The 23,881-nt window shown below is 44.9% G+C and overlaps 1 protein-coding gene across 9 annotated transcripts in view; it reads right to left on the bottom strand.

Moving 5' to 3' along the window:
• The window catches only part of LOC123024263 (receptor activity-modifying protein 1-like), a 110,794-nt gene that overhangs the window by 53,546 nt on the left and 33,367 nt on the right, over window positions 1-23,881 (bottom strand). For 7 of the 9 annotated variants that reach the window (XM_044431771.1, XM_044431770.1, XM_044431767.1 and 4 more), the window contains 3 exons: window positions 21,120-21,537; window positions 20,361-20,506; window positions 20,129-20,283 (listed from right to left, as the gene is read on the bottom strand). In XM_044431771.1, coding sequence (XP_044287706.1) covers window positions 20,129-20,283; window positions 20,361-20,506; window positions 21,120-21,537 — 719 coding nt within the window. Of the gene's footprint in view, window positions 1-1,713; window positions 1,796-17,130; window positions 17,570-20,128; window positions 20,284-20,360; window positions 20,507-21,119; window positions 21,538-23,881 lie in introns of those variants that run through there. The other 2 variants (XM_044431769.1, XM_044431776.1) reach the window with 2 other exon arrangements.

Raw genomic sequence — 23,881 nt, 5'->3', positions numbered from 1 at the left:
AGCCAACAGTGGTTGGTGTACAGTGGCACAAGAAGGAGAACAAGAGACTGCCTTACGGGACCCTCTTCCTCAGCCTCATTTCCCTGACTGGCAGTGGCTCAACAGTGGAGCTTCTTCAGCCCAGCTGCGGGCTAAAACTGAGCATTCTGCAGGTGCTCCACTACCGAGGACCAGACTTCTTATGAAATTACACACGTTTGGGAAGGGGGGGCACCTGCTTAACATTGACACTTTTACTTTGAAGGAAATGAAGGCCCTTAAGTGAAGGGGGGGGGTGTGTGTTGGGGGGGGCATTTTTTTCCCAGTCTTCTTTCTCTTGCCCATTTAACACTGGCCATAAAAAAGGCAGAAGAATCCCCAGCCAGGAAGAACCCTGGGCTCTCCTAGGTGAAGGGCCTCCTCTGAGCTTTGCCACTTCTGGGGACAGGCAAGGAAGTGTGCCTGTAAGGCAGTGATGCCCCCCTCCCCGCTTCTCGCTTACATTCACCCTGGCTGGGCACCACAAAAAGGAGCTGTGGGCCCAAAGTACCTCTTTGCTCTCCTTCTTTCTTCCTGGGTAATGGAGGAAGGGTGAGTGAGAAAGGAATGGGATGCCTCCTCTTGCTTGCATGCTTCCTCAGAGGGGCCAGGTGGCCAAGACAAAGCTGTGGTGAGAGGGTGACCGGGGACGACACTGCTTAGGTTTTCCTTCTCTCTGCAGGCACCCGACGGCTGCCGCTCGCCCCAGCCGCTCGCCTGGCCTCCCCTTCTGGAAGGCTGTCCTTGCTTGCACGACCGTGTCGTCAGGTGAGGCAGCTGGAGGAATCGGGCTGAGCCACCCAGAGGGAGCGAGGGGCAAAGGGGAGTGCGCCGCGGCAGAGCGCGCACTACCTCTGCCCGCTCTTTCGCCCCCTCTCACTGCCGAGAGTTTGAGAACCGAACGGCGCGGCGCAGGGGCTGCGCGTAGCGCCAACGTGCAGGTAAGGGCGGGAGAGGATGCGGTGTCCTCTTCCGCAATGGCTGACCCTCGGCTCCTTGTTATCTGGTGAGGGAAGGACGGCGAGTTAGCGAGTGGGTAGGGAAAGCTGCGGATGTTCCGGCACTGTGGGCCTGATCCTCCGTGCCACGGTGCCCACACTGGTGAGCCCTTCCTTCAAACGCAGCCCTAACAGCTGCCCCAGGCTTGTTTCCAGAAGCCTTCTCCTGGACGCTCAGGGAACGAGACGGAGTGCCTTGAGATGCCGCCGGCCCCGATCCACCGCCCAAAGGCGATCCCTCCCAGGCTTAAGAGCAAGTAGCGACCAAACAGAACGTGCCCACAAATTCATTCTTCGTCAACCGAACCACTCTCAGGGGAAACAAAGAAGGCGCGCCATCATTTTTCGGTCCAAGAGCGCTCGTACTTTTTTAGAAAGTAAAGTAGACCCAGTCACCCCGGCCATTAGCATCAGGCAGGGAACTGGTGAGAAATCGCCCAGGCTGCTTGGTATTGCCAGTTGCCTTCAGCAGCTCTCGGAGCCGGGACTAGCTCGTGAACTCGTAGCATGAGATAGAGTCCCATTAATTCCCACCGAAGAGAAGGGGGTTCCAGTCTCCACGCAGGTCGCCACGATATGTGGGCAACCAGCCTCTTTGCCACCACGTCTACCCGTTAGCCACAGCCCTCGTCCTCGCTCCAACAAGGGACTCCCCCCCGCCCCATCGCCGCCCCGGCACGAGGCAGCACCCACTCACCCAGGCTCAGCCACAAGAAGCGCCTCAGCAGCACCACCAGCCCCAGAGCCATGGCATCGACGCCTCTCCTTTGGTCAGGTCCCAGCGGCGCGCGTCGCCGCCGAGCGAGCCATCCCGAGGACAGGCGCCCTGGAGGACGCCGGGGGCGGTGAAGGGGGAGGGGGAGAGCGGCGGCGGCGGCCGAGCAAGCGCAGCGACGAGCGCCAGCGCGCCGCCGCTTTCACATTGGGGGCTTTCCCATCCGAGAGGCGAAAGAGAGCCGCCTTGCGTCCCCATCAGTCGCTCAGCGGGGCACGTGGGCGGCGGGCCTCTGATTGGGTCGGCCGGGCTTGTGGATCGCACAACTAGAGCTGCTGGTGAGATTCCTCCCGCCAGGCACGTTCCTGCTCCTGGTTGCTAAGGCGGCGCGATCCCGTGCGCGCAGGCGGAGCGCAAGCTACGGCGAAAGGGCTGGACAGGAAGACATGGAGCCCCGCGGCGTTGGAGAGCCGTCCAGCTGGGCCGCCCGGGCTTGCTCTGTGCACGAGGTCGGCTCGACTTGCGCCCGGCTTGAGCTCGTGAGATTTCCAAAAGCCACAGGAAGGCGAACGCATTACTGGACACGCCCCTCAGGTCTCTGGAACTCTTCACGGTGCCACAGAATAAGTAGAGCTGAAAGTGGCCAGAGGATCTTTGGGTCCAACACTCTGCTCAGTGCAGGATACCTGGTTAAACCATCCTGTCCAGTTGCATCTTGAATGCCTCTTGAGGGTCCACAGCCTCCCTAGGTCATTGGTTCCTGTTGTCCTATGCTAACAGGAATTCTGATTTTAGCTGGAATCTGACTTTCTGTAACTTAAGCCCATTTTTCCATCTCCTGCTCTCTGGGATGATCGAGAAGCGATCCTGTTTCTGCCTTGGGATAGGGGGAGTCAAAGCAGTAAGAGGTCAGGGGCAGAAGCCAGTGCTGTCTGGAACTCCATAAATAACCTCATACAAGCTTCATTTGGCACCTGAAGGTAGAGGAAAATGCCCTCAAAATGAGACTTGTGTGGGCATAGAAGTTATGTGGTCTCCTGGTTCAAGCCTCCATTCCCTCAGCAATTTCCTGTGGTGCCCCATAATCCCAGTGGGCCTGCAGAAGCCCCACCACCCCATTCTCTCTCTGACATTTTCTCCTCTCATGACAGCTGCACAAGTTCATCTGATCCATTCGAGGGCTTTTGAAATTAGGCTCTGAGACATGGAGGGCTGTAGGCTGCCCTCTCATGCAGTGTAATCCTGTTGACTCTCTAACTGGTGTGACACTTAAAATTAGCTTCCTATATTGCTACTGTGACCAGTATGGGAGGTGCTGATTTTTAATCTGCTGCTGCAAGGGAATCAAGTGCTGCGCACAAGGCTGATGCCATATCCAAGCAATCACCAGGCCAATTTTTGTTCTCAGAGAAATGTGAGAACAGCCATTGAATGTGTCCCAGTTGTCCAATGGAGACTCTATTGTAAACATTAGTGTAATCAAAATTAAGATCCTATGTATACTTACTTGAAAGCCACTGAACACTATCTGAAGAAACATTAATAAGCTACAGCTCTAAGTCTATTACAGCTCCAATATATAGAAACAGAGCAAGTCAGAAGGGGTCTCCTGGGCGATCTAGTCTGACCCTCAGCTCTAGCCAGTCCTCTGCCATGGGCAGGTCCAGCCTATCCTTGAACGCCCTCACCAATGGGGCTTCACACACCTCCCATGGAAGCCCATTCCATGCCCTAGGGGTTCTAACTGTCAGGAAGTACTTCCTGGCATCCAAATTGAACCTTGGATCCCTGAGCTTGGGTCCATTTGAACGCACCCTGTCCTCCTCTGCAGGGGAGAACAGGTCTCTCCCCACCTCCGTGTGACACCCCCTCACATACCTGTATGTTGCCAACAGATTCCCTCTGAGTCTCCTCCAGGATGAAGAGACCCAGTTCCTCATACCAGCCACCATCCTTGTGGCCCTGTGCTGCACTGACTCTAACCTGGCTATATCATTCCTGTAACGAGGGGCCCAAAACTGAACACAATACTCCAGTTGCAGGCACAGCAGAGTTGTATAGAGTGGTAGTAATACCTCTCTCAATCTAGAATGCCTTGGCTAACAGAAAACAGTTACAAAAATCACACTAACTAGCTAAACATGTGCCGCTCATCCCCATTCCCCTGATCTCAAAGCAAAGGATGGAGTGATCATTCACATCCAGAGCTCTCCTAATCTGCACCCCTATACATTGTCTCTTGGAAACTCAGGTGTTTTCCATTTCCCTTCATTTTGCTTAACATCAACCCCAAAGAAGCGGTTGGAAAAGCTCAAGTTTGCTTGTATCTGTGAGTTTTTCATTCAGTTTTAAGAACCCCTTTTTTACCATTGCCTTGATTTTTTTTCTAAGAGATAAAGCAATTTATGCTAGTCTGGAAGGGTGTTCTCAAGGAAAAAGGGTCTGACATTCAGACATAGAGTGTTAAAAGAGTCTGGGAACTGCCAGGTAAAAGCATGAAGCCAATCAGATCCGGGGCATGGTAATAGTCAAAGCCTGGTTTTCCTTGACTCAAGGTGGAGACTGATGAACACAGAGAAGACGCTAATAGCAAAACACTGGTCTACACGTTTTGGGAAATTATCAACCACAGAGATAAAATGTGCTAATTCTTACATATTTTGATTAGATGAATTAGAAAACAGGTGATAAAGGTGCTGGTTACCTAAGGTTTTCAAGATACTTCACAATAAAGATTTATACAGAGGCGAGTGTGTTTGCCTACAAGGGAGGGAGGTGTCTGATCATGATGCCTCATAACCTCTCAACAAAGTATGGAAGAACAATGAAATGGCACCACATGGAAGTGTATAAATTTATCTTCACTTTGAGACTAAAGATGATTACCTGACTGTGATTTATTGTTCTTTTATTGCATGGTACATTTGTCTTGGTCAGATCTACGTACCATACAGTTACATCTGGTGGCTTGTGAAAGTGTCATTGCTTAATATTTCCAAGGAACAGTTGTGTGATATTTTCCCTCAGAAGCCAAGATGCCTCAAAACTGTGTAAACAACGCAGATGAATTCTGCTACATTTGTGGCGAGATTACATTTGCATCTCAAAAGTGCAGTATGACGGCAGTGGTAAGAAAGGCACACCACCTATATATTGTGGATGCAAAATAGGGGATCAGGACAAGAGTTGGGCCCCTCATTATTGTTGCATTACATGTGGAACAATACATGTAATGAACAATACATGTATTGGAATTACTTGCCAATTCCAGATCCACCAGAATCTTACTCTCTAGACTCAAATGATGATAAAGACAATGAGCAGGATGCAGCTGATCTGGGGCTGTCGATGTCAGGGGACCCAAACTTTAGCCTACCATATGCTCCTCCTGAACCACATCTAATTTCACAGAGTGAACCAAATGACAATTTTGCAGAAAAGTTACGGAGCATAATCACACATCCCCCTCATAATTTTGAATTGTTTTGATGCAATTTTGACTTGAAGCTGTATCTTGGAAACTGAAGCAAATTAATACTCAGGACTTAATTTTCCTTTATTAGTGACCCAATTCTGGTAAAATTTAGCTACTTTCATTTCCAAGGCTTTCTCCTTGTAGACCAGTGAAAGCTCCAAGTCCATCAGAATGCATCCATGCACTCCCTCCATTGAGCTCTTATTCCTTCCTCTAAACTGGCAGTAAATCAGACTAGAGCAAAAATGGACTCCTCCCCCTTCCTCCAACTTTGCCATTCTGTGCAAAGGCTGAGAACTTGGGAAGGTGCACATGGAGACAATGCATTCAGTACCCTGTCAACTCAAACTTCCTGCTGGATGCCCTTTTCACTTTCGAAAAGATGCCATACTGAGGTCAGGAAGCATTGTTGATTCCATGTCATGGCACTATACAGCCAGAGATGTGGCCACAGAACATGAATCAGAATGAGTGTAGGATTCAATGCTTGCTGGCCTTCCCTTCGAACAAGAATAAATGGCATGCAGTAGCAGCAGGGAGTGGAGTGTAACAGCTGCCAAAGCTACACAAAAAGGGAAAGGGAAAAAGGGACAGTTTCATGAATTCTCCCTACCCCCACTTGGAACTAAAACAGTACTGAAAAGCATATATGGCCAAGCAGAAGGCAGGAGCTGCACATGAGGCAAACTGGAGATAACTAAGGGGAAAAGGTCAGATTAGTACCAATATGGAGAACTCATGCTTGAGGAAGCTTTTAGTGGCTGAGGATGACATATTCTTGGCCAATAAAGAAGGTGGCTTGTTGAATGTTTAGGTTACAAGCCAAAAGCTATCCCTACTGAGGCACCAAGAATGCCAAACCTTATGCCAGAGGAGGCAAACAAAATTGGCCTCTTTCTCCGTGTTCTGTAGAAGTATGTATTCAATTTTTTCTGGGTTCTGCATTTTTGTAATAACACAGATTTGAAATCCTAGTTGGCCAGTTAAAAAAGACACTGAATATTGAGTCCATTTTTGAATGACAGAGACTTCTAAAGTAAATCAATACATATGCATATGACAGACATTTCTGGCAAATAAAGTATTAACAAAAAGTTATTCTGGCAAAGGATTTTAAAGAAGGGATGCTTGCCCATTTTTCCTCAGATGCTCACATGCAGGGCCAAAAGTGAAATGACATGCACACCTTTTTGCTGGACACTTGCTATTAAGTCATTAATAAGGGATCTTAGAAAAGCAGTTGGCTTTCCATCAGCAGTGGGCATTCCATCTGTTGAACCTCTCTTTACAGACTAAAATATGTTACATTAAACTTCTCTTTCAGAAAAGTCAAAGCTCTCTTTGGAAAAAACATATTTGGTATACATTTTTAGTTGTGAAATAGAATTCTACCTAGCCTGAGCCATAAAAAATAGATCCACAATTATACTGCTTTGTAACTATTGAATTCTTGGATGATCTATTTTTCCTATTTACCAGCAAGCTTTCTTTTGCTGCCATCTGTTGTGCACTATGGAGATTTACAGTACATGGCAAGAGTAGAAGTCAGGCATGAAACAAAGATAATTATGTTCAGAAATATCATTTTGGATACTTAAAAGCTTTCTACCAATTGCCAAAAAAAAAGTTGTTCTAGAATTCTTTCCCAAGCACATTTTCTTTTTAAAGTGTGATTCAATAGGGCTGCCTCTGACCTCTGATTACTGACATCTAATGGAAGGCGGGAGCAATGTGAACGGGAGGATTACTTTGGTACTTCCCTTACCCTCCAGATAAAAATGTTTAGATGGCCAATTTACAGTGCCTTGTGGAAGTATTCACACCCCGTTGATTTTTCCAGCCAGGAAGAGCAATGGATTTAACTGGAACTCCTACCACTTGATGTATATAAGATACTCTTCATTGTGAATGGGCACAATATTCTTATTGTGGCACAAAAATACACCAAAACAAGCCAGCACTTACTGTTTGCGTAGATATTCACAACTGAGTCAATGCACTGTCTTCTTTGGTAATTATCAGGTTTGTACATCTAGATCCTGCAATATTTGGCCATTCTTCTTGACATAACTGGTTCAGCTATAAGGCTGGAATGGGGCCATTGGTGAATAGCAACTTGCCAGATTCTTAATTAAGATCTGAGCTTTAAGCTATTCAGGTTCTTGCCTTTATTCTGGTATTACGAGTCTTGTCCAACAGATCCTTCTCTGCCCCAGTTCCAGATCTCTTGTACACAGGTTTTCTTCTAGAATTGTCCTGTATTTGGCTCTGTTGCCCTCAATCCTGACCTGTTTCCAAGTCCTTGCCAAGGAAAATCATCCCTACAACATGACTTTTCAACATGCTTCACCATGGTGATGGCATTCATAGGGCAATGAACACTGTGGGCTTCAAAGCATGCCCAGAGGTTTACAGCAAAGCCAACAAGTTCAAGTTTGGGCTCATGAGAAAAGAGAAGTTTTTCCTATATATTTGCTGTTTCTCCCACATGACTTTTTGCAAACTTCACATGGGCTGATTCAACAATGGCTTTTTTCACACCATCACTGATACAAAATGAAACATTGTGGAGCATCTGAGTAATATGCCCATGGATGGTTTCTTCAGTTTCAGCACTGTCTCTACAGCTTCTTAAGACTCAGCATTGGCCTCTTTTGATGGACAGTCTTCTCTAAGCAAAGTTGCAGTTCAGCCATGTTTTTTCCATTTTGTAAATATAGATTTAATAATACTCCAGGGAATGTTCATAGCTTGGGTGCTTTTGTTAACCCTGATTAGGGCTTCTTTACAAATTTATAGAAACATCGAAACAGAGTGAATCAGAAGGGGCCTCCTGGGCCATCTAGTCTGACTCTTGGCTCCAGCCAGCTCCACTCATGACATGCCTACCAAGTGCGTGTCCAGCCTATCCTTAACACCCTCACTGATGGGGCTTCAACCACCTCCCGTGGAAGCCCATTCCATATCCTAGGGGTTCTAAATGTCAGGAAGTACTTCCTGGCATCAACCCTAAATCTTGGTTCCCTGAGCTTTGCTCCATTGGAACATGTCCTGCACTCCACTGCAGGAGAAAAAGGCCATAATTCACCTCTGCATGGCATCCCTTCACATACCTATATGTCACCAACAGATCCTGAGTCTCCTCTTCTCCAGGCTGAAAAGATCCAGTTCCCTCAGTGTCTCCTCATATGGCTTATCCTGCAATCCAACCACCATCCTAGTGGCCCTTCACTGCACTGATTCCAACCTTGCTATATTCCTCTTGTAATGAGGAGCCTAGAAATGAAACACAATAGTCCAGCTGTGGGCTCACTAAATAGTAGAGTAGCAGTAATACCCCTTGCATCCAAGGGTGGCATTCACCCTCTTGACTGCCGCGTCACACTGCTGACTCATGTTTAGCCTGTAGTTGACCAGCTCCCTGAGATCCTTTTCACAAGTGATGCTCTGCAGCCACTTGTCCCCTAACCTGTACGTATGACACCCATTCCTATGCCCCAAGTGCAAGACCTTGCACTTAAAGACACTGAATACCATCCTGTTGTCCGCCGCTCACTTCCATAGTCTTCCCAGATGCTTCTGGATCTGGAGTACCTGCTCCTCAGTTGTGGCCACTGCTCCCAGTTTAGTATCATCTGCGAATTTGATCAGACTTGCCCCAGTGCCCATTTCCTATGGAGGTTCCTCTTAGCTAATGCCTTTTACCACTTTTCTTCTCATCCATGGAGGTGCTCTCCTTTGCCTCCCCACCTTGGTAACTGGTGATGTTCGTCCATCGTTTTCGATGAGGACCCTGACATCTAATGGGTTGTGAGTTGTCCACGGTGTGTCCACAGGTGGCTGATAAGGCCAATACGGGCACGGAGTGTTCTGCCACATGTCAGGCAGATATGTGTGGGCACCACTGTTGCAATGTTTGCAACTCTGGCTTTACGGAGTGCTTGCTTCTCTTGTGCTATAGTTGTCCTTCTGGCTTCAGAAGTTGGGCAGCCTTGGTGGATCAGCGTGTGCCATGTCAATTTGTCTTGTGCCAGGGTCTCCCAGGAGGTGGCATCGATAACCAGGGACTTGAGAGAGGCTTTCAGCATGTCTTTGCATCACTTCTTTTGTCACCCGTGCGATCGCTTTCCTTGAGACAGCTCACCATAGAAGAGCTGTTTGGGGATGCGGTGGTCTGGCATCCTTGCAACATGGCCTGCCCAGCGTGTCTGGGCTTTCATCAGCAGGGTGTGAACTGATGGCAGGCCTGCTCTGGAGAGGACCTCTGTGTCTGGCACCTTGTCCTGCCACTGAATCCTCAAAAGTCTGCGAAGGCAAGTCATGTGGAAGTGGTTCAGTTGCCTAGCATGCCTCCTGTATACTTTCCAAGTCTCACTGGCATACATCAGGGTAGTTAGCACTACTGCTTGGTAGACTTTAAGCTTTATAGCAAGGATTATTCCACGGCAGTCCCACACTTTGGTCTGCAGTCTGCCGAATGCAGAGCTTGCCTTGGCGATTCTGCAGTTGACCTCGATGTCAATTGTCACTGCATGGGAAAGGGTGCTGCCAAGGTATGTAAATTGGTCTACTGCTTGCAGCTTTTGTCCCTTCACTGTGATGGTGGGCTCTTGGTATTGGGCTTTTGGAGCTGGCTGATGCACTTTGGTTTTCTCTGTGTTGATGAGGAGGCCGAAGTTGTCGCATGCTACTGCAAATTTGTCCATGCTGGCTTGCATTTCCTGCTCTGATCCAGCATTCAGGGCACAGTCATCAGCAAAAAGGAGGTCTCGTAGCACAGTCTCCTTTATCTTGGTGACAGCCTGTAGTCTTCACAGGTTGAACAGTTTCCCATCGTTCCTGTATTTCAGGCTGACTCCCAAGGAGTTGTTCTGAAAGGCGTCTGTCAGCATGGCTGAAAACATTATACTGAACAGGGTCAGTGTCAGCACACACCCTTGCTTGATGCCATTTGTGACGGGAAAGGCCTCTGAAGCTTCTCGTCACCCAAAACACGAGCTGTCATGCCGTCGTGGAACTGACATACCATCAGGATGAATCTGTCAGGGCATCCAAACTTCGACATGATGCGCCACATACCTTCGCAACTCACAGTGTCAAATGCCTTGGTGAGGTCCACGAAGGTGGTGTTCAGTTCACGATTCTGCTCTTGACACTTCTCTTGGAGCTGTTGAGCTGCAAAAATCATGTCCACAGTGCCACGCTCTTTGCAGAAGCCACACTGTGTCTCAGGTAGTAGACCCTGTTCCAGGTGGTCAGTCAGGCGATTCAGCAACACACGTGCAAGGATCTTGCCTGTGATGGAGAGCAGTGATATTCTTCTATGATTATCACAGACTTGTCGATTTCCTTTCCTCTTGTAGAGGTGTATGATGGATGCGTCTTTCAGTTCCTGAAGAATGGATCCTTGATTCCAGAAGGACTGGAACAGCTGAGTGAGTTTGTTGACTAGCACTGCACCACCTTCCTTATAGACTTCCGCTGGGATAGCATCAGATCCTGGGGCCTTGCCACTGGACAGCTGACTGATGGCCTGTAGGGTTTCAGACTTTGATGGTGGGGCATCCAGGCTGTGGTTGATATCCACCTGGGGCATTCTGTCAATTGCCTTGTTATTGATGGAGGATGGGCAGTTCAGTATGGATTGGAAGTGCTCAGCCCAACACTGTAGAATCAGAGTCTTCTCAGTAATGAGTTGCACCATCTGAGTCCAGTAGAGGGGAGCTCCCTGAAGGCTGAGGTCCATACAAGGATCTGAGGGCTTCGTAGAACCATTTGGCATCGTTTCTATCAGCAAACTTCTGGATTTCATCTGCTTTGGCATTCAACCAGGAGTCCTGCATCTTGCGAAGCTTGCTCTGTACAGTCCTGTGAACGTTGTTGAAGGCGTTTTTCTTACCTGTTGACAACGGGTCGTTTTGATGAGCATGGTGAAGGCAGTGCTTTTCAGCAAGTAAGGCCTTGATCTCTTCATCATTTTCATCAAACCAGTCCTGCTGTTTCCTGTGTGAGGGTCCAAGAACCTTTAGTGCAGAAGAATGCACAATATCCCGGAAGCGTTCCCAGTCCTTCTCAGCATTTTCCTCTAATTGCAGTTCTGAGAGTTGGTTGTCAAGAGCTTCTGCTAGTGAAGCTGCTGTGTTGGGGTTCCTCAGTTTACTGACATCGATCTTTTTCATCACAGCTTTGTTTCCCTGCAGACATCTCTTAGGCTTGATGTGAAGGCTTAATTTGGAGATGATGAGTCTGTGGTCAGTCCAACAGTCAGCACTCGGCATGGCCTTGGTCACCCTTACATCCTGTCTGTCTTTCCTCCGCACGATGACATTATCAATGAGATGCCAGTGCTTGGAGCATGGGTGCATCCAGGACATCTTTTTGCAAGTGGGCAGGCGGAAGATGGTATTATTGATGATAGGATCATGAGCCGCACATGTCTTCAGTAGTAGTAGGCTATTGCTGTTACATTTGTCGATTCCGTTTTTTCCAATGACGCCATCCCAGGCAGAGTGATCGGATCCTACTCTCGCGTTGAAATCGCCAAGTAGAATCAGCCTGTTGGTGCACTTCACGGATGAGAGTAGGGCATCGAGATCTTCATAAAACTTGTTCTTTACTTCATCCGGATTCGTCATTGTGGGAGCGTAGGCGCTGATCAGTGTGGCTTGCTTTCCTCTCGGTAGTGGGAGATGCATTGTCATGAGTCGGTCGTTCACACCCTTGGGAAGACTGGCAAGTATGCGGACAAGATGATTCTTAACCGCAAAGCCAACTCCAGATTCACGACGTTCATCACTGCTATGTCCACACCAGAAGAATGTGTAACCGCCTCCTGTTTCTGTGAGCTGACCTTCGTTGGCTAGGCGAATTTCACACAGGGCTGCAATATCGATGTTAAATCTTGCGAGCTCTCTGGCAACCAGGGCTGTTCTTCTTTCTGGTCAATCTGCTGAGTGGTTGTCTTGAAGCGTGGGTACATTCCATGTGCCAATAGTCAGTGGTGTTACCTTGCGTTTTGTTTTCAGTTTTGTTGTTCGACCGCATAAGATGGGATCCCCTCCAGCCGCGGTAAGCTGGCCAGGGTTCTGTGAAGCAAACAATGTTTAGGGCACCTTTTCTAGCCCCTTCCTCTTGTTACGGAGGTGAGCAGTGTGGTCCTAAAGAGGGCTGCTCAGTCACTCAGGTAGATGCTGTGGTTGACCAGGGTGTCTATATGTCTTGCCATGCTCTTAGCATACCACAATGCTTGCAGAAACTGCCTTCATGACTATTCTAGTAGGTCTCACCCGCTCAATTTGCCGGAGTCTGTCTTCACATGCTCAGGACAGACAAGTCCCTATCTCACCGAAGGTCTAGACCCAACAGCTACCCTCTACCTGGTTTGGCCAGCCTGTCGAAGCTGTTGCCTGGGGTGTGGCCGCTGTGCATGCTACAGCTACTGGGAGCCACAGGTGAGAGCTGGGTGACAAGTGGGGACCAAAGGTGGATGAGCTGCCCTAAGAGGACACGACGTGCCCCTACACCAGAGGTGCTACCCCTCCCTGATAACCTGATAGTTACCTTGGTAACTAGTGGTATCGTCAAGGCTTACGCCTCTCATTTTAGTGCCATCCACTCCTCTTCAACTCTCTTGCTTTCCAGTACCCTCTCCTCGGAAACCTTCCCCACTTTGGTCTTCAATTGACCAAAGTTGCCCCTTGTGAAATCCCACCTTCTAATACTTGACCTGTCACTTGACCTGTCATCCCCATTCCCCTGATCTCAAAGCAAAGGACGGAGTGATCACTTGGATTCACAGCTCCTCTAATCTGCGCCCCATCTATCAGCTCCTCCTTGTTGGTTATTGTGAAGTTCTTTTGACAGCATCTTGGTCTCATGGTGCTGGTGCTTAGGCATGCTCTCTAAAAAACTCTGGAACCATTGAGAAACATCTGTATTCCATCTGAGATCATTTGGCACTGGAACTGCACATAGGTAGACTCTGGTCAACTGCTTACAGGTTATGACATCCAGTGGTAGTGGATTGTGCCAGAGCTTATTCATTCACAGCAACAGGAAGAGGGAGAAGAGAGATACTTATGCAACCAACAATAGCAAGATTATTTTGTTTACTTAACTTTTGTGCTTTGTTGTTGTTGTTAGTTGCGAAGTTGTGTCCGCCCCATTGCAACCCCATGGACAACATTCCTCCAGGCCTTCCTGTCCTCCACCTTCCCCTGGAGTCCACTTAAGCTCACACCAACTGCTTCAGTGACTCCATCTAGCCACCTCATCCTCTGCCGCCCCCTTCTTCTTTTGCCAACTATTGTTCCTGGCCCTGGGCTCTTCTCCAGGGAGTCCTTCCTTCTCATTAGGTGGCCAAAGTATTTGAGTTTCATCTTCAGGGTCTGTCCTTCTAAAGAGCAGTCAGGGTTGATCTCCTCTAGGACTGGCCGGCTTGATTGCCTTGTGGTCCAAGGGACTCACAGGAATCTCCTCCAGCACCACAATTCAAAGGCCTCAATCCTTCAGCACTCAGTCTTCCTTATGGTCCAGCTTTCACAGCCATACACTGCAACTGGGAAAACCATAGCCTTGACTATACGCACTTTTGTTGGCAGGGTGATGTCTCTGCTTTTTAGTATGCTGTCTAGATTTGCCATAGCTTTCCTCCCCAGGAGCAAGCGTCTTTTAATTTCTTGGCTGCAGTCCCCGTCTGCAGTGATCTTGGAACCCAGGAAAATAAAATCTGTCACTACCTCCATTTCTTGCCCATCTATTTGCCAGAAAGTGAGAGGACAGGATGCCATGATCTTAGTTTTCTTAATGTTGAGTTTCAAGCCAGCTTTTGCGTTCTCCTCCTTCACCCACATCAAGAGGCTCTTTAGTTCCTCTTCACTTTCTGCCATTAGAGTGGTATCATCTGCATATCTGAGGTTATTTCTCCCAGCAATCTTAATTCCAACTTGTGATTCATCTAGCCCCGCCTTTCTCATGATGTGCTCTGCAACTAACTTAAATAGGCAGGGTAACAGTATACAGCCTTGCTGAACTCCTTTCTCAATTTTGAACCAATAAGTGGTTCCGTGTCCAGTTCTCACTGTTGCTTCTTGACCCGCACATAGGTTTCTCAAGAGACAAATAAGATGGTCTGGTATTCCCATCTCTTTAAGAACTTGCCACAATTTGTTGTGATCCACAGAATCAAAGGCTTTAGCATAGTCAATGAAGCAGAAGTAGATGTTTTTCTGGAACTCCCTAGCTTTCTCCATCATCCAGCGTATGCTGGCAATTTGATCTCTAATTCCTCTCCCTCTTGGAAATCTTGCCTGTACCTCTGGTAGTTCTCGGTCCACATACTACTGGAGCCTAGTTTGTAGGATTTTGAGCATAACTTTGCTGGCATGTGAACTGAGTGCAATGGTGCGTAGTTTGAACATTCTTTGGCATTACCCTTCTTTGGGATCAGAATGTAAACTGACCTTTTCCAATCCTGTGGCCACTGTTGAGTTTTCCAAGTTTGATGGCATATTGAGTGTAGCACTTTAACTTCATCATCTTTTAAGATTTTGAATAGCTCAGCTGCAATACTGTCACTTCCACTAGCTTTGTTGTTGCTCAGACTTCCTAAGGCCCATTTGACCTCACATTCCAGGATGTCTGGCTCGAGGTCAGTGACCACCCCATTGTGGTTATCAGGGACCTTAAGCTCTTTCTTGTATAGTTCTTCTGTGTAATCTTGCCACCTCTTCTTAATCTCTTCTGCCTCTGGTCAGTCCCTGCCATTTTGGTCCTTTACCATGCCCATATTTGCATGAAACATTCCCTTCATATCTCCAATTTTCTTGAAGAGATCTCTGGTCCTCCCTATTCTATTGTTTTCTTCTATTTCTCTGCACTGTTCATTTAAGAAGGCATTATCTCTTCTAGCAATTCTCTGGAATTCTGCATTCAGTTGGGTGTATCTTTCTCCCTTGCCTTTCGCTTCCCTTCTTTCCTCAACTATTTGTAAAGCTTCCTCAGACAGCCATTTTGCTTTCTTGCATTTCTTTTTCTTTGGGATGGTTTTAGTTGCTACCTCTTGTACAATGTTGTGAACCTCCGTCCATAGTTTTTCAGGCACTCTGTCTATCAGATCTAATTCCTTAAATATATTTGTCACCTCCACTGTATATTCATCAGGGATATGATTTAGGTCATATCTGAGTGGCCTAGTGCTTTTCCCGACTTTCTTCAATTTAAGCCTAAATTTTGCAACAAGAAGCTCATGATCTGAGCCACAGTCAGCTCCTGGTCTAGGTTCTACTGACCGTATGCAGTTTCTCCATCTTTGGCTGCAGAGCACATAGTCAATCTGATTTCTGTGTTGACCGTCTGGTGATGTCCATGTGTAGAGTCATTTCTTGGGTTGTTGGAAAAGTGTTTGCTATGACCATCGTATTCTCTTGACAAAATTCTGCTAGCCTGTGCCCTGCTTCATTTTGTACTCCAAGGCCAAACTTGCCTGTTATTCCAGTTACCTTTTGGCTTCTTACTTTAGCATTCCAATCCCCCATGATGATAAGGACATCATTTTTTGGTGTTAGTTCTAGAAGGTGTTGTAGTCCTTCATAGAACCGGTCAACTTCAGCCTCTTCTGCACCAGTGGTTGGGGCATAGACTTGGACTACTGTGATGCTGAATGGTTTGCCTTGGATTCGAACTGAGATCATTCTGTCATTTTGGAGATTGTATCCCAGTACTGCTTTTCCTATTCTTTTATCGACGATGAAGGCTACTCCATTTCTTCTGAAGGATTCTTGCCCACAGTAGTACACCTGATGGTCATCTGAATTAAATTCACCCATTCCTGTCCATTTTAGTTTGCTGATTCATAAGATGTTGATGTTTGTGCTACAATAAAAAATATTCTGCACCTTTGTAGCATCTTGTGTACATCAAGTTGCATCAATGCTACCAATTCCATTTCAGTTCCAGGTTGTAAAACAACAAAAAGTGGAAAAGTCAAAGGGGATGGATACTTTTGCAAGGCACTGTACAGCAGTTTGCAAGGAGAGGAGCTAGAGGTATCACCAGGATACTCATAGGAGGGCATTTCCTGTCCCCACCACCCACCCTGCTGGATCCAAAGCTGGCCTTTGACTTCACACTCACAGGCAGTACAATGAGAACTGCACCATCTGTAGGGGCAGGGTGCTCCGAAACTAGAGTTTCAGCTCCATCTGCATGCTGTTTTGAGCTTACTGCTGGAACTCCAACCTTTTCTATGGCCATCTAGACATTGTCTAATGGTCACAGTGTTGCATCCTGAATAGATTTAAATGTGTTAGTTTTAACAGATTCAGGGAAATTTGAATAGACTATTCAGGCTCATTTAACAAAGCAAGATCTGCCCCCCCAATTGTGCTTACGCTAGCATTTTATCCTACTTTTTGTTTTCCCTGTATTTTCAACTTCCATAATGAGTTTCAGGGAGGATTACAAGAATGAGGTCTAACTTGGTAATATTATAATGGAACAATTCAGCCCCATAGGTTTCCAGAAATATCTAAAAGAATTTAGAAAGTTTTTCTCTCAAAAGAAGTATACAGAGCACAATCTTTCACAGAAGGACCTAAAATTTGACTGGGGAGAAAAGGTTTCAACTGTTCCACTGTGAGGAACAGCCTTTCCATTGATAGCATGGAAAAAGACCGGAAATAGGGCTATTACATCTCAGCTGAAACCAGCAATTTTTCTTCTCTTTGTACTGTTTCTATTACAGCAAGCTGTGATAAGATCAACAACATCCAGCTCCAGTACCCCTAGTTCTGTAAGATCTAAACAATATTAATAATTGCTGTCTGAGTTTTGTTTTCCTCTTTCCTCCCCATCCTTTTTATTTGGAGTTGCATCTTTTTTAGATTTTAAAGCACAAGCATCTTAAACTAGACTAACCAGCCACTGTTTATTGAAGTTTTAAATAACAGATTACTGCTATGAGAATTTACATAGTACTGTCTAATGTTTCAATTATAGAAGACAGTTGCAATATGGACAAAAAAGAACAAAATGAACATTTTCACTTTGGCTTAAAGCAAGGATTTTGATATTTGCAGAGTTAGAGATTAGATCAGTGTTTTGCAAACCTTTTTTCAACAACAAAAACACAACTATACATATTTGCAAACAAGAAAATGTTCCAACAAAGTTATGGACTTCTTTAAACTAACGCTTTGTTCATACAACTCTTGAAGACCTGTGTCTTTCAGCAGCTCTTCATTGAAAAGTGTGTTTTATTTTCAGGCCTGCTAAAATCTCTTTTCAGTCGTGTTTGCCAGTGTTACTCACAACATTGCAGATTATAAGGTTGTGTCATGAAATCCCCAAATGGCTACAGGGTCACTATGCAAAGGAAATTGAAAACATGAGAATAGTTTGCAAATATCCAGTCAATGGGAAACAGATTTGAAGAGTTGAATTAAACATTTTGCTTTTTAAAGGTATTTGTGCTATTGTCTGTATCAATCGCTAGAGTCTGGGGTGAAGAAACAATTGTTCTTAGTTCCTGAGAAGTTACGTATATGGAAATACTAATTCCAAGAACTAATACAAACCCAGACTCAGCTCAGTGAGGGGGAAAAACCCTGAAATCTAAAGTCATTCAACTGTCTTGCAGAACACAAATCTGTCAGCATATTATGTCTAAATTAAGAAGAGACAGAACGGTAGAACCAGACCCTTGGTCACATAGTATATACCAGAGATTATCCATGGGGTCAGGTTGCAGAGAGAACACAAAGTTTGTTTTCATCTATGGTCAAGCCCACTTGCAATAAGAGAAGGGGATCCATGAGAGCTCATCTACATTTAACAGGCATTTCACTGGTATTTTTATTTTGCCAATGGCCAGGGTAAGAAAGGTAAATGTATGCCTAGCTGAAAAACATAACCAATTTTCTGCACTCCCTTTCTTGCTGGGAGGGGGGAAGAGAAGGTTCATTATTTGCCTTGTCTCTAGCATGTGTGTGCTAGAGCCTACGTATCTTCAAGGGGAATGTGCTCATCTAAATGCTGTTTTGAGAAACACAGATGCTGTTTGCATTTACAAAGTTCTGAGAACTGTGTAAAGTCTGAAGAGTTCTGAAACCTGATTCAACTTTTACCTCATTTAAGAGCAAGCACTGCTTTCACTGGTAGGAGTCTTAGAGGACCAAGCTATATAGAAGCATGCTTAGTAGTGGCCATTTGCTTTTTTCAGTAACAGTAGTTTCATGGAAGACATAGCACATGGGAAGTTTTAACTCTTTCCTCCCTGTGCTACTTCATATTGAAATTACTCACTCCACTGAGCTTTTATTACCCCTAAAGTACTGTTTATTATAAAAAGTACTTTTCAGTAAGGATGTATGGGAATTTTTCAGATCATTGACTACGAAATTTGCTCTGTTTGGACCACCAACCGAATGTGTGTTTTGCTGACAAAGCTTGCTTGTTCTGGAGCTTGTGATCTCAAAATGATTTGTTAGAAAAATGTGTTAGAAAAGACACATTTTCACACATTCATCAATAAGGTCCTTCTTAGCAGGACCTTACTGGAGGGGAGGAAGATGCTGATTAGAAGAAGTGCCTTCTCAGTAGGACCTCTGGAATAGGGTCCCCTAGCATTTTGGCAACAGGCAGAGCCTCACCTTTTCTCCGGATATTAAATAAACCTTTTTATTTGTCCACCATTTTAAGTGCTAGGAATTTTAATCTGGTTTTAACTACTTTACAGTTGCATTTTGATTTTGCTCCTGTTTTTGATTTTGATTCTGTTTTGATTTTGTCTTCATTTGTGATATATTATTGTTGGTTTTATGTATATTTTTAATTATTGTTAATTGTTGGATTGTTTGTTTTGATTTCTGTAAGCCGTCCTGAGACGCTTTTGCATATAGGATGGGGCATACATATTTTAAATAAATAAATAAATAATTTTAACAATGGATTTTAACAGCTAGTTTTAAAATTGGTTTGATTTGTTTTTTGTTCAAAATATTCTATTTAATGTTTTATATTATATTTTGATTTGAGCAATTATCTTTATATTTGGATACACTATTAATACACTTTGAATATGTTGTGAATGAATGAATGAATGAATGAATGAGGGCAAATATGTATTTGAAAGCACACTTTAAAAAAATGTTACCCCAAGTATGCAGTTTTCTTATATTTATATTGTGATTTATATCCTGCCTTTTCCCTACAAAGGGCTCAAGGCAGCTTACATCATTCTCCTCCTCCATCTTATCCCCACAACAACAGCCCTGTGAGGTAGGCTGGGCTGAGAGTCTGTGACTGGCCCAAAGTCACCCAGCTGGCTCCATGGCCAAGTGGGGACTCGAACCCGGATCGTCTGAGTCCCAGTCCCGTGCTCTGAACCACTGCGCCACACTGGCTCTCTTATTCAAGCAGCAAAACTCAGTAATGGATCAGCTTGCATTTTGAGGCAGAGCTCAGAGAACTTCAGTGAGCTCAAGCCTTCCTGATTCTCTTGCTCCTACTTTTGGGGAGGCACTTGGTGGTAGGAAGAATTGAAAGAGTCCCTCTCACAGCCCCAGCTTAGATCATGGCCCTGTAGGACTGTTTATTTCTGGAAAAAAGCAACCAATACAATGCACGCTACTAACAATGTATGGTTTGCATCGTGTATGTATTCTGTGTTGACATCATGAGTAAAAGTTCCATAAGATCAGTAGAACACAAAGCTAATTTTGTGCACAACTATAGGCTTGCTTATTTTCATAGCAGTTGAATTTGAAGGGATTTGCTAGTTAAGTAAAAGTGCTTAACATGGGGGTGTAAAACTAAAATGCAGATCTAGAAATTTTAAAGAATATATATTGTTAATAGGAAGATGTGACAGATTAAAGCACATGCATTGTTTCAGTTTCAAAGTATTTTAATTGTTCACCTCACCTGCTTGCTTCTCTATTCTATTTTTCCCCTCAGATTTCAATGCAAATTTCTTCTTCAGAAGTGATGATGTCATTTCTACAATAGTACTAAGGGGTAGTCCACTAAACAAACCCTTATTTTCTTTGGTTTCTACCAAAGCATCCAGAATATTGTCTCTAAAAAAGAATAGAAACAGAAACGAGTCATCCCCCCGCCAAAGAATCTCAGTAAATACGTTATGAATTCTACCTACCTACTAATCTCTGGATGTAACTCTTCCAAATTCTTCACTACTTTCCGGAAACTTCTCAAATTTAATGCATTTGGAGGTATAAAGGTAGCAGATGGATTTGGAATAAACTGTACTGAGCCCAATGGCAACAGCCCCTCCGAAACAATCTAGGTAGACAATATTTCAGATGTTTAACAAAGAATTCAAACTGTGCTAGTATTTAAGCCTGTGGAACCCAACTATTTTTTTTCCCTACGGAAAGCTGAAATAAAAGTATATACCATAATATGATGTTAAGCAAACAATGTACACATATTTGTATTGCATGAACAATGCTTCACAAGGCATAGGGGCCTCTGCTTACAAACAACACATGCAAAACAGAACCGCTGGAAGAAAAATGTTTAAAGGATGTGTTGTATTTATGTTCCTTAATTTTCCCAAATTCTGTCCTTCCTTACTAGAAAAGAAACTATTTTAACTGTTACACTGGCACCATTTACTGTAACTAGAGTCAACTAAAGTTCATTTAATCCTGGACACTGAAATCAACTGAAAGCAACAGAAATCCTGCTTATTTCCAACTGTGGTTACTTAAACATTGGCTGGATACAGCAGGGGGCCATAGTTCTGCAGAAATGCTCCACCTGATCACTTAAGCATCAGTTCAGCAATCAGGAGTATTATATGTCAACACTGAACATTTCAAGAGAAGAATGTGCCACTCAGTACTTTAAAAGATGTTTCAACATACAATCCAAGAAAAAAGAAAAAGGTTACCTCCTGTTCTATTTCAAAGCATATATTTCTTGATGAAGATCTGGAATCATGACTGACTACTTCAGAAGGGGCTGAAGCACATTGGGATCTGGGACCATTAAGCAATGACGACTTTAAGGATATTGTGGAGACATCCGACCCTTTGGAAAAGATAGGACTACCAGCAGGAATCTTTGAAGCAGCTGAGACAGAAGCAGGCACTTCCAAAGTTAAATCACAATTCTTTCTATATTCAATATTATTTTGTCTTTGGGTTTCATGTTCTTGTTTTACCAAACTGTGATGATCAAGGTCTCCATTTTCTCTTACAGTCTTTACAAGTCTAACTTTCACTGCTTTTCCTTTTATTTCTTTCTCATTCATTTCTTTCACTGCAATTTTTGCATCAGAAGCTGCTTTAAAAGTAAGGGATGCATATCTAAAATGTATAAAATGTGCTAAATTAAGAAAAAATATTAACACAGACATCTCATTAGTTATTTAAGTATAGAGGTGGACATGTACAATATGATCCGTTCAATGCAGAGCCACTAATCCCTGTCATAATCTTAGAGGCATGATCTTTATGCAAGATGCACAGCCACTACCAGCAGAGGCAATTCTATTCAAACTTTCCAATAGGTCTAGCTATCTTCTCCATATAACACACACAAATAAATTTGGATTCTGAGAGAAGATGGTGCATATGGTCTTGTCAAATAATTAAACTAGGTTCACATGTAGCTGAATTAACATACACAAAACCCACACAGGCATAGAAAAGCATGTTCTCCTATGTGGGTTTTTTATATGTTAATCCAGCCCCATGCAAAAGTATGGCCTGTTGTTGTGTGCATAGAACAGATCAGAAAGACAGCAGAAAAGAGGGAGATGGAAAAGGGGCTTGACTGAGCCCTATCCTTATGGATTGTTCCCTAGGATTCTATGACTCTCAAAGTGGAAGTTTTTCTTTAAAAGAAAGGCAGGATGCTTACCTGTAACTGTCATTCTTCAAGTGGTCATCTGTACATTCACACATACGGGTGCTACACCTGTGCAGTGCCTGTATTCGGGAAGATTCTCTCAGCTATTAACAGTTTTCAGCGTGAACTCCATTCCCCCACCTCCTCATATAAATGGGCGGAGTTCCCGTCCTCTTACCAGTCCAGCTGAAGATTGCCCTCTTGCCCCCAGCTGGTACCAGCATGTAACTACAACATCAGAAAAAAACTACATTATATTGTATGAACCCAGTCACCAGCACTAATGTGGAGCCGGTGGGTGGGTTCTGTGAATGCAGATGACCACTCAAAGAACGACAGTTACAGGAAAGCAACCTGCCTTTCTTTATTGTGGTCTCTGTGCATCACACATATGGGTGACTAGTAAGCTTAACCACCTGGAGGCGGGACAGTGTTATTGAAGTACAGTGGAATGGACTGCACAACCAAAGGAGCAGTCCAGTCTAGCCTTCATATTGAGATGATAGTGCTTAATAAAGGTGCATGGAGTGGACCATGTGGCAGCTTTGCATAAGTCCTGCACAGGTATGCCTGCACGTAAGGCAGATGAGGTAGCTACAGCTCTAGTGGAATGCCCTTTTGGAGCAATTGGCAAGTCCAGTTTAGCAACTTGGTAGGAGAGTTGTATAGTTCTGACGATCCATGTTGACAGGTGTTGAGGTCCTATTGGTGTTCCTTTATCATGTTCAGAGTATTTGATGAACAGGCACTTGGTTTTTTGGAACGGTTCAGTTCAGGACCGGTAAAAAGCGAGTGACCTGCATGCATCGAGGCTGTGAAGTGACCGTTCAATCGGTGTTGAAGGCACCGGAAAGTATGCTGGTAGGATGATATCTTGGTTAAGATGGAATGCTGTTGCCACCTTTGGGAGGAAAGTTGGATCCATGCAGAGGACCATCTTTTCCTTATGGAAATTGAGGTATGGGGGATCGACCTGAAGGGCTAGTGGATATCACTAGCCCTCCTTGCAGAAGTTATGGCCACCAGAAATGCTGTCTTCCATGAAAGTAACTGTAAATCAGCAGAGGCTAAAGGCTCGAATGGCAGTTTTGTTAAGGCCTAAAGGACAACCGACAGGCTCCACATTGGGACAATCAATTGGATCGCAAGGTGTAGGTTTTGTAGTCCTCATAGGAACCAGCATGTTAATTGGTGTGAGAACACAGATGAACCCTCTATATGTCCTCTAAGGTGTGAAACAGCTGCAAGATATACCTTAATGGAAGAGGGTTTCAGACCCCCCTGGTGTAATGAGAGAAGAAATTGTAAAATGTTCTTGATAGTTGCAGATTCAGTTGAAAAGTTGTTACTGGTTGCAAAGCATGTAAATCATTTCCAATTTGAACCATACGCTCAATGAGTATTTGGTCATAATGTGAACTGCAAGATGTACTGAATGTCTGGATGCAGGCTTGCTGGTACCGAGCTTATCAATGGTACCGAGATCGGCATCAGTGCCAAGGCTAATGTATTAGTCACGCCATCAGTTTCAGTGTGTGCAGGTCTGGATGCTGAATGCTGCCCTGGTGCTGAGTGAGCAAGTCTGGAATCTCCAGCAGATGGATGTATGTCCCTTGGGACAGACGGAGCAGAGTCAGGAACCAGGCTTGGCACAGCCACCATGGAGTAATCAGAATGCAGGTGGTATTGTCCTATCTGATCTTTGCTAACATCTTCATTATTAACGTTATCAGAGGGAAGGCATAAAACAGTGTAGTTCCACAGAATCAGAAATGTGTTGCCTGCAGAGTTTGGTCCCAT

The sequence above is a fragment of the Varanus komodoensis genome, unplaced genomic scaffold (assembly GCF_004798865.1).
Source record: "Varanus komodoensis strain SLA01 unplaced genomic scaffold, ASM479886v1 scaffold23, whole genome shotgun sequence".
Classification (NCBI taxonomy): Eukaryota; Metazoa; Chordata; class Lepidosauria; order Squamata; family Varanidae; genus Varanus; species Varanus komodoensis.
The sequence above is the reverse complement of the archived record's forward strand: the minus strand, read 5'-3'. Positions and strand labels throughout refer to the sequence as shown.